The 12,530-nt window shown below is 48.4% G+C and overlaps 1 protein-coding gene across 1 annotated transcript in view; it reads right to left on the reverse strand.

Annotated features, from left to right (window-relative positions):
- The window catches only part of LOC130123916 (coiled-coil domain-containing protein 178), a 23,420-nt gene extending 11,867 nt beyond the window's left edge, over nucleotides 1-11,553 (reverse strand). Inside the window, exons 1-16 of the mRNA XM_056293246.1 lie at nucleotides 11,538-11,553; nucleotides 11,007-11,143; nucleotides 10,825-10,883; nucleotides 10,647-10,711; nucleotides 8,985-9,206; nucleotides 8,637-8,857; nucleotides 7,166-7,308; nucleotides 6,345-6,498; nucleotides 6,164-6,259; nucleotides 5,271-5,407; nucleotides 4,987-5,170; nucleotides 4,835-4,897; nucleotides 4,351-4,512; nucleotides 3,743-3,856; nucleotides 3,420-3,565; nucleotides 3,051-3,210 (exon numbers count right to left, since the gene is read on the reverse strand). Of these exons, the coding sequence (XP_056149221.1) occupies nucleotides 3,051-3,210; nucleotides 3,420-3,565; nucleotides 3,743-3,856; nucleotides 4,351-4,512; nucleotides 4,835-4,897; nucleotides 4,987-5,170; nucleotides 5,271-5,407; nucleotides 6,164-6,259; nucleotides 6,345-6,498; nucleotides 7,166-7,308; nucleotides 8,637-8,857; nucleotides 8,985-9,206; nucleotides 10,647-10,711; nucleotides 10,825-10,883; nucleotides 11,007-11,143; nucleotides 11,538-11,553 (2,079 nt within the window). The remainder of the gene's footprint in view (nucleotides 1-3,050; nucleotides 3,211-3,419; nucleotides 3,566-3,742; nucleotides 3,857-4,350; nucleotides 4,513-4,834; nucleotides 4,898-4,986; nucleotides 5,171-5,270; nucleotides 5,408-6,163; nucleotides 6,260-6,344; nucleotides 6,499-7,165; nucleotides 7,309-8,636; nucleotides 8,858-8,984; nucleotides 9,207-10,646; nucleotides 10,712-10,824; nucleotides 10,884-11,006; nucleotides 11,144-11,537) is intronic.
- Nucleotides 11,554-12,530: the final 977 nt, after the last annotated feature.

Consider the following 12,530-nt stretch of genomic DNA (forward strand, 5'->3'; position numbering starts at 1 on the left):
TACCAGAGGACGTTTGCATTTTGGGTTTTGTGCTTTTACCCAGGTCAGGAGAAATAACAGGCCGACACAAGTGGACACTGGGAATCAAGCAAATAAATGGCGGTGTGAGTCAGCGTCTGCCAGCTCTCCCCCTTTTCCACCCGAAGCAACGCCTCCCAGCAGGGATGTGTGGCTGGAGAATATCTCAACTCTACCTGCGGACATAATGAAGTGTGTCTCCGCAGTAAAACAGAGCAGCATTAAAGTGATGAGTTTAACCCAGCAGAAAGAGGGGCTGTAAACATGACAAATGCCTGCTATTGATTTCAGGTTTAATTACTCCGTGCGGCACTGACAAAGCCTATTTGATGCCGTTGTGAAGTGTAAATGGAACAAATTACACTCCATTGCCCATAAGAAAACTGATGGCGTCGGCAGTTTGCGTTGTTTACTTTGTCCCCGCCGAACGACAGTCCCTGATCACATTAACGAATGGGCCCCGTCTTCGGGCGCTGACGTCATCCGGGATGTTTGGGCCGGGCTTACGGATGGCGGGAGTCCGCTGGGACCCGCAAGCCCAGCGACTTCACGACGGTGCGCCCGATCTTCGTGCGGTCGTGCGGACGGCTTCAGGAGGTTGACGTGCACTTGCAGGGGGGGGGCGAAGAAGCGAGCAAAACACCGCGAGCACGCGGCACTGGATGTAACACAACGTGCACACACAACGTGCACACACAACGTGCACACACAACGTGCACACACAACGTGCATACACAACGTGCACACACAACGTGCACACACAACGTGCATACACAACGTGCATACACAACGTGCACACACAACGTGCATACACAACGTGCACACACAACGTGCACACACAACGTGCACACACAACGTGCATACACAACGTGCACACACAACGTGCACACACAACGTGCATACACAACGTGCACACACAACGTGCACACACAACGTGCACACACAACGTGCACACACAGGCTCAGTTGGGATGTTAGCGGCGCTATTTGCTAAATTACACCTGACGCCTCAGATCTGAAGAATTCCTGCTCCAGAGGACCGAGGTGTACCTCGTGTACTTTAATCCACTATCCGAACCGCTTATCTGAATGTGGGTCACGCACGGGATGCTGGAGCCTATCCCAGCAGTCCTTGGGCGGCGGGTGGGGTAGGCCGCCGGGCCACCGCAGGGCCGACACACACACACCCACACCGAGAGAGACGATTCAGTACGGCCGATACACCCGACCCACATGTCTTTGGACCGTGGGAGGAAACCGGAGCACCCGTAGGAAACCCACGCAGGAAGCATGCAAACTCCACACAAGAGGACGACCCGGGGCGACCCCTAGGGTGGACCACCCCGGGGTTCGAACCTCAGGGCCTTCTAGCTGTGAGGCGACCGCGCTAACCACGGCGCCGCCGGGCCTCGTTTAAAAAACAGGATGGACTGCTTCGGTTTGGGGGGAAACTTAAAACTCCTCACTGGGCTTCAGCGCAGCCCAACGGGGGGAAATTGCTCGGAGTCAATTTGGTGCAAAATTAATGTACATAAATCAACGCGCATTAATTTTGCGCCGAACTCACTCCGTATATTGCAAGTAGTCAGCGAGTTCTTCACATAGGTGCTCGTGTGTCTGAAAGACCGGCGCTCGTTATGCTATGCTAGTGACATGATGTGTACTTTCTCGTGGCCTCCGTGATCGACACAATTCATTTCCCTACAAGTTTACACCCTCTGTGACGTTTTTCGTTTTGGTGAGGGGTACTGTTGTTTCTGTTTGGTGGCACCAAGTGAGGAGACTAAACCCTGTTTTTTTTTGCATGGCTGACTTTTATCTGGCTAATGGGAGTTGTGTCTGTGAGGAAGACTTCTAATTCTTAAATTGTCTCACGCCAACAACTTCTTTAAAGTTGCTGCACTCGGATGCATGGCAGCTTAAGCTCCATTGCCTTTTCTTGTTTTGAACTAATGCATTCTTGATCACCGTTTAATGAAACTATATACCACGTGGCGATTCCACATTAGATAAGCCATGTGAAACTCCCATCAGCCATGAGGCTCTGGCTGAGGCTGATAACCCTGCAGATGAAAACCTTACAATAAACCGGGTTTTCCCCTGCGAAGGAGTATTTAAATACAATGCCGTTTTGTGCACGGTAGACTCTGATGCTTTCAAAAGCAAATGTTTTGAGGTAAATACAAAATGATGATATGGGGGCGGCGGGGGGGGGGGTAGCTATCTGACAGGAACTGTGAGCTTGCACTGAATATCTGGGTGGAAATATAGGTCTCCGGGTCATGAAATGGGCCAAGCATCTGAGCAGGACACGCATCATCAAATTTGTCTTGGGAGAGAGACGGTAAGAACAGTGAGGTGTCATTTGTGGAAAAAGCACTTAAACAAGACTGACCATGGCTCGTGATTTTAACTGCTTACAGCTCCTCTCAGAAAGACCGGATCTTAAGGGAGGACGCGACAAGTAATTTGCTGACACTAACCCACAACTAAAAGAACTAATACTAATAACAAGTATGATAATAATAATAATAATGATAATAAACAAGTGATTATTAATTACTTAACAAAAATAAATAATAATCAATAATAGTTCTTATCATTAATTAATCATTATTATTATTATACTCACTAATAATAACTACTAATTAACTAATAATAATCAATAATGAATTATTAACCAATTAAAAATTAAATAAATAATAATGACAATAAATAATGATTATTAATTAACAAAATTGAATAATAATCAATAATAGTATCATCATTAATTAATAATAATTATTGTTGTTATACTCAATACTAATAACAACTAATTACCGATTAATTAATAATTTATAATCAATAATAATCAATAATTAATTGTTAATCAATTACTAATTAAACTAATAATAATACCTAAATGAACAATGACTTGTCCCATAGACTTTTTTTTATCGAACCGCTTTTAAAAAAGGACTGCATAACATTTTGTCCCGTCATACATCCACCGACAGTGATACAGCGGTGTCGCGAGAGTAACGTGGCGGGCACCTTTAGCTCTTCCATTGTCTGTTGTCTTACTGCGACGAGGTGCTTGTGGGTCTCTGAGGACTGCCGTGCCCGCCGTTGGCAGTTGTTAATATCAGACTGCAGTATTTCCATTAGGTGAGCGGCTGAATGGTTGCTGAATTTCTCCACGTCCAAAATACCTCTGAAAGAACAGAGTAAAGTGAAGAAACCAGGCAGAACCGTTACATCTGGAGATTCTCTCCGAGTATGTCACAGTAGGAGTGAAGGAGGAACTGACCTTGGCTGAAATTACACAGCAAATCAACGGCATGTGCTTTATAAACTGTTGACTATTGAGTGATTAGAAACTAAAACTCTGATATCAGCTTGAGAGTGGATGAAGACCCTTACTGGAGCTCGTCTACATCTTCTTGCAGGGTGGAGGCCAGTTTCTGCAGCTCGTCTGATCCACCTCTGTATTCTGTGGACTTCTTTGTCAGGCCGCTGATTCTGCTGACCGCACACTCGTATCTCCTTACAAATGCAGTGTGGGACTCCTGTCAACACACCGTGGCGTTAGTGATGAAAAATTACGCACACCTTGTTTTAATTTTGTCCAAGAGCCTGGAGCAGGAGACAGTTCTGAGAGGCCCTGGGGTTCGACCATGAATACCGAGAAGACCTGACTGATCTATCGTCCTTTTATTTACGCCACCCTGCAGCTTTAGCCTTACCTTGACAGCATGTAGGTTGTCATCTGTGAGCTTTTTCTCCCTCTCAAGTCTGTCTGACGCATCCGCGTGTCCACGCTGAATCTCCTTCAGTTCCTCCATCAGGGACCTGATGGTCTAAATCAAACAAAGATGACTCACACATTACCTGAACTTCTTGTTCCTCCTTTTAAAAGTGATTGTTGGCTGTTTCATTTCCCCTGATACTTATTTGTAGCGTCCATCCATCCATCCATCCATCCATCCAGCCATCCTTCCATTAGCCAAGCCGCCTATCCGAATTCGGGTCGTGGGATGCTGGAGCCTATCCCAGCAGTCATTGGGAGGCAGGTGGGGAGACACCCTGGACAAGCCGCCAGGCCATCACAAGGCCGACACACATACACGTATTCACACCTAGGGACCAGTTAGTACGGCCGATTCACCTGACCTACGTGTCTTTGGACTGTGGGAGGAAACCGGAGCACCCGGAGGAAACCCAACATGCAAACTCCACACAGAGGATGAACTGGGACGACCCCCCCCCCTAGGTTGAACAACCCTGGGTTTCGAACCCAGGACCTTCTTGCCATCTTGCTATGCTATTCGTAGCGTATTGTGTGTCATTTTACCTGATGTTTTTCACTGCAGATCTTCCTCAGCTCCTCATTCCTGACCTGCTGGTCTTTCGTAGCTGACGATGCCTCCTCGTATCTCCTCTGAAGTTCCCGCCTGGCCAACGCTGACTTCTTTTGCTCTTGCCGTAATTCTCCAGTGATCGCTGTGCACTGAGTCTGTGGTTAACAACAATGTAAATAAACGTCCTCATTTCCACTCAAATCAAACAGGATGTCTGATTTCAGGCCAAATGGAAATAACAGCGATGATAAAAAAAAAAACCCAGCTCTCTGGAGGTAAGTCCTACTCAAAATTCACCAAACGTGTAAGAACATTTTATTAGCAATTGTAGAATTCAATTGGACAGTCTTGTCAGACAAAGATGAAAATCATTACAGAGTCCATTTTTTGGTCACAGCCGTGTGGAATTTTGCCGCAGAACCAGTAGAAGCCTTTTATTAGGGGCAGGGACATTAACGTCAGGTCTCAGGAGCTTACCTTAAGCTCTGCCAGGGAGCGCATCTCGGCCACTTGGTCCCTTTTCAGCTCTTCGATTGCTTTCTGTAGGTAGAGTAGCATAGTAACACGACGATAAACCCGTAATCTTGTCAGTATACAGCATTATTATTATGTGTAGTGGTTCCACTGACCGCGGCCCTCTGCTCCTGTAGGAAACTGAGCCTCTGCTGCTCCTGCAGCCTGGCCTTGGCTGCACTGTGCTGGGCAGCAGTGTCGCTCTGTCCGTCTCCGTTGCCATGCCGCTCGTCTTCCTCCTCGCGGATCCTCTGGAGCATGCGCTTCTTTTCCTGGAGCATCTGCGCCACTGCGTTTTTGCTAACACACACACAGCAAACACACACGGGTGACACATCCGCTCACATCACCCCGGAAGCTGCGGTCCGGTCGTCCTCTCCCTCGGCTTTTGAACCTGTACCTTTCGGAGATCTTCCCGTCGAAGTCCTCCACCTTTCGTTCGTACTCCTCGCTCCGGTCACGAAGGGACGCGAGGGTGTTACGCTTTGAATGAAGCGCCTCCTCCATCTGAGAGACCTCGGCTTCACCTTTAACTTTCTGAAAATGACAACGAAACTTGACATCGTTGCAGGGGCGGACTGGGAAGGAAAAATGGCCCCGGACATTTTGACTCAGACGGGTCCACCAACCCCCCCACCCCCCCACCCCAGCGATACACCACCACCCACACAAACCACGCCAAACTTTACGTAAACAAGAATACTGAATGATATTCATAACAACGGCTTTAGTGAAATGATGTGAAATAGAGTAAGGGGAAGGTGTGGCTCTCAGGAGGAGGCTGGCTAGAAGCAGCACATTCTGGCGCAATGGCGCCGGCAGCAAGGCGGCGGGAATCTCTGGAACCATCTGACCAGGAAAAGAAATCATTTCAGCCACCTTTATGTCTTTCTCTTTTTGTTTGTCCGTCTTGCTCCAACTCCACCATTTATTCGAATGTCGCCACCTAACAGAGACGGGCCCAGGAAACGTTAGAATGGACCGGACCGGCAGTATCTGGCTGGGCGAGAGAGGCTGACAGACTTAATACCCGACCGCAGTGGGCCGGCAGCCCACTCGCCTGGGCCAAGTCAGACACAACACTTGGTTATTTTTGTTTAAGAGTGGGCGGGGGTTATTTGTATTTTGCATTGCATTGACCCCCATTGTCCCGCGGGGCCCACTGGGAAAACTCCCGGTGCTCCAGATGGCCAGTTCACCTTTGACCTCACGGAACGTAATGCAAGGCAATGGAAGACGAGAAGCCATAACGTGATGTGATTCAAATGCCATGAGAGTCGTCGCGGGACTTACGGTTTCCAGAAACTCGTCTTCCAGCTTGGCGAGGAGCTCGTTTTCTTCCCTTGTTTTTCTGACTTCTCCCTCCATCTCTACTTGGATTTCATAGACCTGTAACAGAAGCCATTAAGGTGAATTCAGAGACTGTATGAAGGCCGACCCGTGATCGATATGAGGAGCGTCCCGTGTCAGTCACCCTGTCGTTTGAAGCCGTCTCCAGCTCCTCCAGTTGGGGCAGGCTTTGTGATATGGCTGCGCACCTCGCCTCCTTCACAGCGACTAGCTCCTCGCTTTCTTTTAATTTGGCCTTTTGGACTTCCCGCTGGGCCTTCAGCTGCGTTAACTCATCTCTGAAGAGGACAATTAAAATTATTTCTTGCCATCAAGTTTTGTGAATTAAATCAAATTCTTGCATTTTAAATATACGTGTTTTGGCTGCCACTATTATGTCAATGAGAAACCCCCAACTGTATCTGGCCCAATTACCCCACTCTCCCGAGCCGTCCCAGTCGCTGCTCCACCCCCTCTTCTGATCCGGGGAGGGCTGCAGACTGCCACATGCCTCCCCCCACACGTGGAGTCACCAGCCGCTTCTTTTCACCTGACAGTGAGGAGTTTCGCCAGGGGGGACGTAGCGCGCGGGAGGCTCACGCTATTCCCCCCAGTCCTCCCCCCCACCTCGAACAGGCACCCCGACCAACCAGAGGAGGCGCCGGTGCAGCGACCAGGACACATACCCACATCTTCCCACCCGCAGACCAAGCCGGTGGTAATACGGGGATTCGAACCAGCGATCCTTGTGTTGGATATATCAGTTAGTCTTGATTAGCCTCTTGAATCTAAGATATAATTAAACACAATCAGGCGTTTCTTTTGCCTAGTTTTTTGTATTTTTGAAGTAATTACCTTTTTTGCACCAGCGTACAAAGGCTTTTTTTTAAAGCTTTTATAAAAAAAAGTCTTCCATCTCTTGGTTTGGCTGCTTTTGTTGTTTAGCAGCAGATCCTAAACACTCACAATCTGTGCGCCGCTTCCCTCTGAATGGCCTCCAGTTGTTCCTGCATGGACGTCCTCTCTTTGTCCGCCTCCAGTTTCAGCGCTTCGAACTGCTTTTCAGCGAATCTGAGATCATTTTGTGCTTTTGCACATCCCGCATCAACCTAACGGGGGGGGGGGGGGCACAACAACAAATGAACAAGCAAAAACACATTGGCATTTCGCAGGGTTAGGGTTAGGGTTAAGGTTAGGGTTAGGGTTAGGGTTAAGGTTAGGGTTAGGGTTAGGGTCCACTTGAGATTATTACAACCTCCTTCATTGCCTTGATGCATGCTCGATAATCCGGGTAAGAAAATCAAAGGAGGTGGAATCAGCTCATCTGGATGCAATGTTTACTGACGGGTACGTTTCAAGTGACCTTTTCTGTCTGAACTCAGACTTGTTGAGACTGAAGAGCTCACCTGGTTGAGTGATGCAACGTATATGTGTCGATAAACGTTGTGTCCAGATGAACTGATTCAACCTCCTTGGAACCTGATTCATTGATTTCAAAGTAAGCCAATTATAAAATGCAGTGCCTTGATGTCTGAAACAGCACTAAATACAGTGCTTAACCCCTTGTGTTCTGTTTGGGTCAAAATGACCCGTTTGAAATTACAACTACTAACCAGAAACGGTGCTAATATCAATTAACATTAGTTATAAGTGAAATAAGGATAAGACATATTGGGTATTTTTAGATAAATATTACAATGGTATCGCTATAAAATACAAAGGTGGCTTGGGTCAATATGACCGGTGAACAATACATCCATTGCTAACTAGTGAACAGAACATGAGGATTTAGATATATATATATAGAGAGAGAGAGAACAGAACATGAGGATTAAGAATATCACATCAAGTGCTTTAAAGCAAACCTCAGGGATGAGGAATATAATCTATAAAACTGGCAATACTGCCGGGGTGTGTCAACAGTCTGGAAAATTTATAGAAAATCTACCAACAGCCAACAGCAGATTATAAGCCATGACCCCTGAGCCAACTGCATATGGAGATTATTAATTAACCACAGTTTAACCAAGTTGAACAGTCCAAGTGTCGGTCAGCAGACACGTGTGTGTGTGTGTGAGTGTGTGTGTGTGTGTGTGTGTGTGTGTGTGTGTGTGTGTGTGTGTGTGTGTGTGTGTGGTTCCTTATGGTTCGAGTGTGCCGTATACAGGATGTGAACGTTCCACTTCTGCTCTCCAGATACACCAAATGTCAGATTTTCAAAGCTTGTATGGTCGGTTGGAGATTTCAAACGAGACTCTAATCACATTCTACGGTATCAAGACTCTGCAGACCCTGCAGACAGACCCTGCAGACAGACCCCGCAGACAGACACCTTCACTTGCAAAGTCCTCCTCAGCTTTGCTTGGTTTCCAAACACAAAATAAAGAAAGCACAAAACACACAACTCATTTTCCGACCAGGATGGGCCACGGCCTACCTCACTCAGCCTGGCGGTAATTTGACTGACACGGTCGTTCTCCAGCTCCAGCTTCTCCTTTATAAGGGCTCTTTGTTTTCTGACAAAGCTGATGTGCTCGTGTAAGTGCTGGTTCAGAACCTCTGTGTGCAGCAGTTTCTCCTTCACTTGGTCGCGTTTCCTTTGTTTCACTCTGAGATGCCGTCTCAGCTCGCTGATATCTCTCATGTAAGCCTCGTGCTCTAGACAGAGAAATGGGTTTTCCAAGAAAAGCACATGAACGTTTTATCATTAAGTGCTGGGTGAACAGTGAGGAGTTGCAACACAACGCCAACCCCGGCAGCGTGAGAGGAGGTGTCTGCCGCTGACCTCTCCGGATGACGGAGGCGTGCTCTTGCTGCTTCCATCGTGAAATACTGTCAACTTGCTCCTCCAAACTCCGTTTCGTCCTCCTCTCCTCCTCAAGAGCCTCCTGTGCATTCTGGCGGTTGGTCTCAAGTCGCTCCATCAGGCGCGTCACCTCTCCAAGGGCATCGGTCATTTTCCTCAGCAACGTAGACGGGCCGCTGTCTGGATGGAGACTTAACTTTACTGAATCAGAATCAGAAATCAGAATCAGAAGCACTTTATTTGTCGGTTCCCCCAGCCCACGGCAGTGCAACACAAAGACAAACACATATCCAAGAACTACAAGACCACATATATCCAAACTAACACATATATCTAAACTAAACAAAAAATTACTGGCCAGGAGCACCAGTGCCAGCCAGGATGACTGTCGGAACTGCCGGTCTGCATGGGCTAGCAGTTAGCTTAGCCTGCCCCGCTTCCGCGTCCTGTCAGACCACTCTTAGTGTTTCCTCTTTGGGCGCAGCTGCGGTCAGGGCCGTGGTCCTTGGGCCCACAGGATGCAGCAGACCAGGCTCCCTCAGTCGATCCAACACCAGCTCTGCAAGCCAGACACCTTCCACACGCCTCCCCGCACTCCACATGACGACACTAAAACACAGTCAACGCTAGGCGAGGCCGTCGTTAGACCGCCCTCGGACCTGCCGGTCTACATGGACTAGCAGTTAGCTTAGCCTGCCCCGCTTCCGCGTCCTGTCAGACCACTCTTAGTGTTACCTCTTTGTGCACAGCTCCAGGCAGGGCCGTGGTCCCTGGGCCCACAGGATGCAGCAGACCAAGCTCCCTCAGTCGATCCAACACCAGCTCTGCAAGCCAGACACCTTCGACACACCTCCCCGCACTCCACAGGACGACACTAAAACACAGTCAAGTCTAGGCGAGGCCGCTGCCAGACCGCCCTCGGTGTTATCAGAACTGCTGGTCTGCATGGGCTAGCAGTTAGCTTAGCCTGCCCCGCTTCCGCGTCCTGTCAGACCACCCTTAGTGTTACCTCTTTGGGCACAGCTCCAGGCAGGGCCGTGGTCCCTGGGCCCACAGGATGCAGCAGACCAAGCTCTCCCAGCCGATCCAGCGCCAGCTCCCCCAGCCGTCAAACGAAGACAAACAGACGCAGACGTGGAAAAAGACACTGCATGGACGGCACTGGGTGAGGCCGCCGCAAACGTGACTTCGCACCACCATCTTCCCACCCCATACTGGGTGAGGCTGCTGCAAACGTGAATTCGCGCCGCCGTCTCTCCCACGCCGGAGTCACTGTGTTATACGATTATCACAAACTCATCACTGAACTAACGAAAGAACTCTGCAAAATATTTCCACAGCCTTTGCGACTAGAATGAGTGAACCACTGTGGTATGGAATTCCATTGCCAGGTGTAAATATAAATTGAGATTGGATTCAAGGATGAGCTCAAGTAGTTATTAAACATGTTAAATCAGATGGAAGCCGGGCAGAGCCAGTTGTAGTCACAGCTACAAGGAATAAACCCTAAGCAAGGCTTAAGCCCGAGCGTTTCCAGGCGTGACCTCTCTATTTGTGTGCATGTACACAACAGGCTGTTTGCAAATTACAAAAGAAGGAAGAAAAAAAAAGGGGAAAAGGATCAAAAGAAGAAAACATTACCTCTCCCACTGAGTCCGATGCCTTTGGTGCATAGCTCTGCAGATTCTGATTTGGTATCCGAGTCACTGGAGGGACGTTTGGAAAAGGTGGAATGAAACACACAACACATACCACTTCTCATCGCCGCAGTGAATTCGAAATGAAGGAATGCACGTTATGAAACACTCTGAAACGACACCTCAAAGTTTTGCTGTTCTGCAGATGGTCCTGGGCCAGCTGGGACTGAGGTCGTCCTGACTGGTAAAAAATAAAACAGGGAACATTTGGAAAAACTTGAGGTGTTTTCCGGTGGTGTGCACTTCTCACTTCTGTCGGGGTATTTAGCTCAGGGTTTGATCCCATCTGACATGAACCGTTTACCTGTTGGCACCGCTCCACTTCCCTCCTCAGCTCCTGGATGTGGTGAATGGCCTTGGTGACACATGGTGAGGGACTTCTGACCAAGACGGAGCGGCGACTTCTGCTAGCGGGGCGGGCCGCCTGACCCTCTCCTTCATCTAGAGAGACACGAAACCTAGCCAACTGAAAACCAAACTGCTTTAAATCAGACTTTCTATCAGGTTTACTGCACCACTAAAAAACCTGTAGTGAAGGACAAAGAAACCTAGAGAGAGAAGCGTCATACTGGTATTTGATGAACTCAATGGAAAAACCAAATACCATCAAAACAGGGAGCCAAAGACTTCGCTTGCACGTGTTCTGATGAATAGTTAAAAAAAGATCATGGGACGTTAACATGCTCTCTGCTTCCCATTTGATTTTGTGACAGGAATCAGGGAGAAACAGCAAGAGTGGGGACAAGTTTGAGCCTCTCTTGGCAAACCCAAGGGCACTTTTCTGAGTGGTGAAAGGGCGCCATCTGGCTGCACGTAGGCGAATGACACCTCTGACGCAGCTCCCCATTCATCCTTCCTATGGCCTGGAAATGAGAAATAATGACTTGTGCTTTTCATTGTTGCACAAACGTGACCAAAATAGGTGAAGAAGTCTGTACTGTTACGCGTGGCTAACATATATAATGCAATGTTGCATTGGGAGGGATTTGCCAGATGCTCGGCTCTGAGAGAGAAAGCCTTACGCACCAGACAAATGAAAAGCAACTTGGCAGAAAAAACCCGAAACATTTAAGCGGCAAGTCATGAAAAAAGTTATCAACACATGTTTGTTTGTGCATCCGCCATGAAACGTCGCTTTAAATCAGCCGGTCTCTGTGAGGGTCTTCATGCAGGTATCCCTACCCCGAACAATACAGTGGCATAACGACCGAAACCAACTATCGGTTTGGTATGCAAACTGAATATGAAACCGGTTGCTGAGACTGAAGAAGAGGAAGACTGAAGAGGTCACTTATACTAGTGATGAGGCGTTTCCCTCAATGAATGTTGTGTCCAGATGAACTGGGTCGGTTTTCTGTGGGTCTCTCTGGGAGGTACCAGACTAGGCCTTGTATTCCATTGAAAGGGTGCTAATGCAATGCAGGAATTTGGTGGTGAAAGGTTCACATGAGCTCACTTTTTTTATTTCGAGATACTCTACTGATCCCCTCGGGGAAATTCTTCTCTGCATTTAACTGCTCCGAGCTGAGCAGTGGGCAGCCGCCGTGCAGCGTCCGGGGACCAACTCCAGTTATTTCTTCCTATTGCCTCGGTCAGGGGCACAGACAGGAAGGAGTATTAACTCTAACACACATGTCTTTTTTGATGGTGGAGGAAACCGGTGCACACCCGCGGCAGACACGGGGAGAACATGCAAACTCCACACGGAGGACGACCTGGGATGACCCCCCAAGGTTGGACAACCCCAGGGTTCGAACCCAGGACCTTCTTGCGGTGAGGCGACAGCGCTAACCACTGGGCCACCGTGCCTCCACGCCTGATCTCATGA

This window comes from Lampris incognitus, chromosome 14 (assembly GCF_029633865.1).
Source record: "Lampris incognitus isolate fLamInc1 chromosome 14, fLamInc1.hap2, whole genome shotgun sequence".
Taxonomy (NCBI): domain Eukaryota; kingdom Metazoa; phylum Chordata; class Actinopteri; order Lampriformes; family Lampridae; genus Lampris; species Lampris incognitus.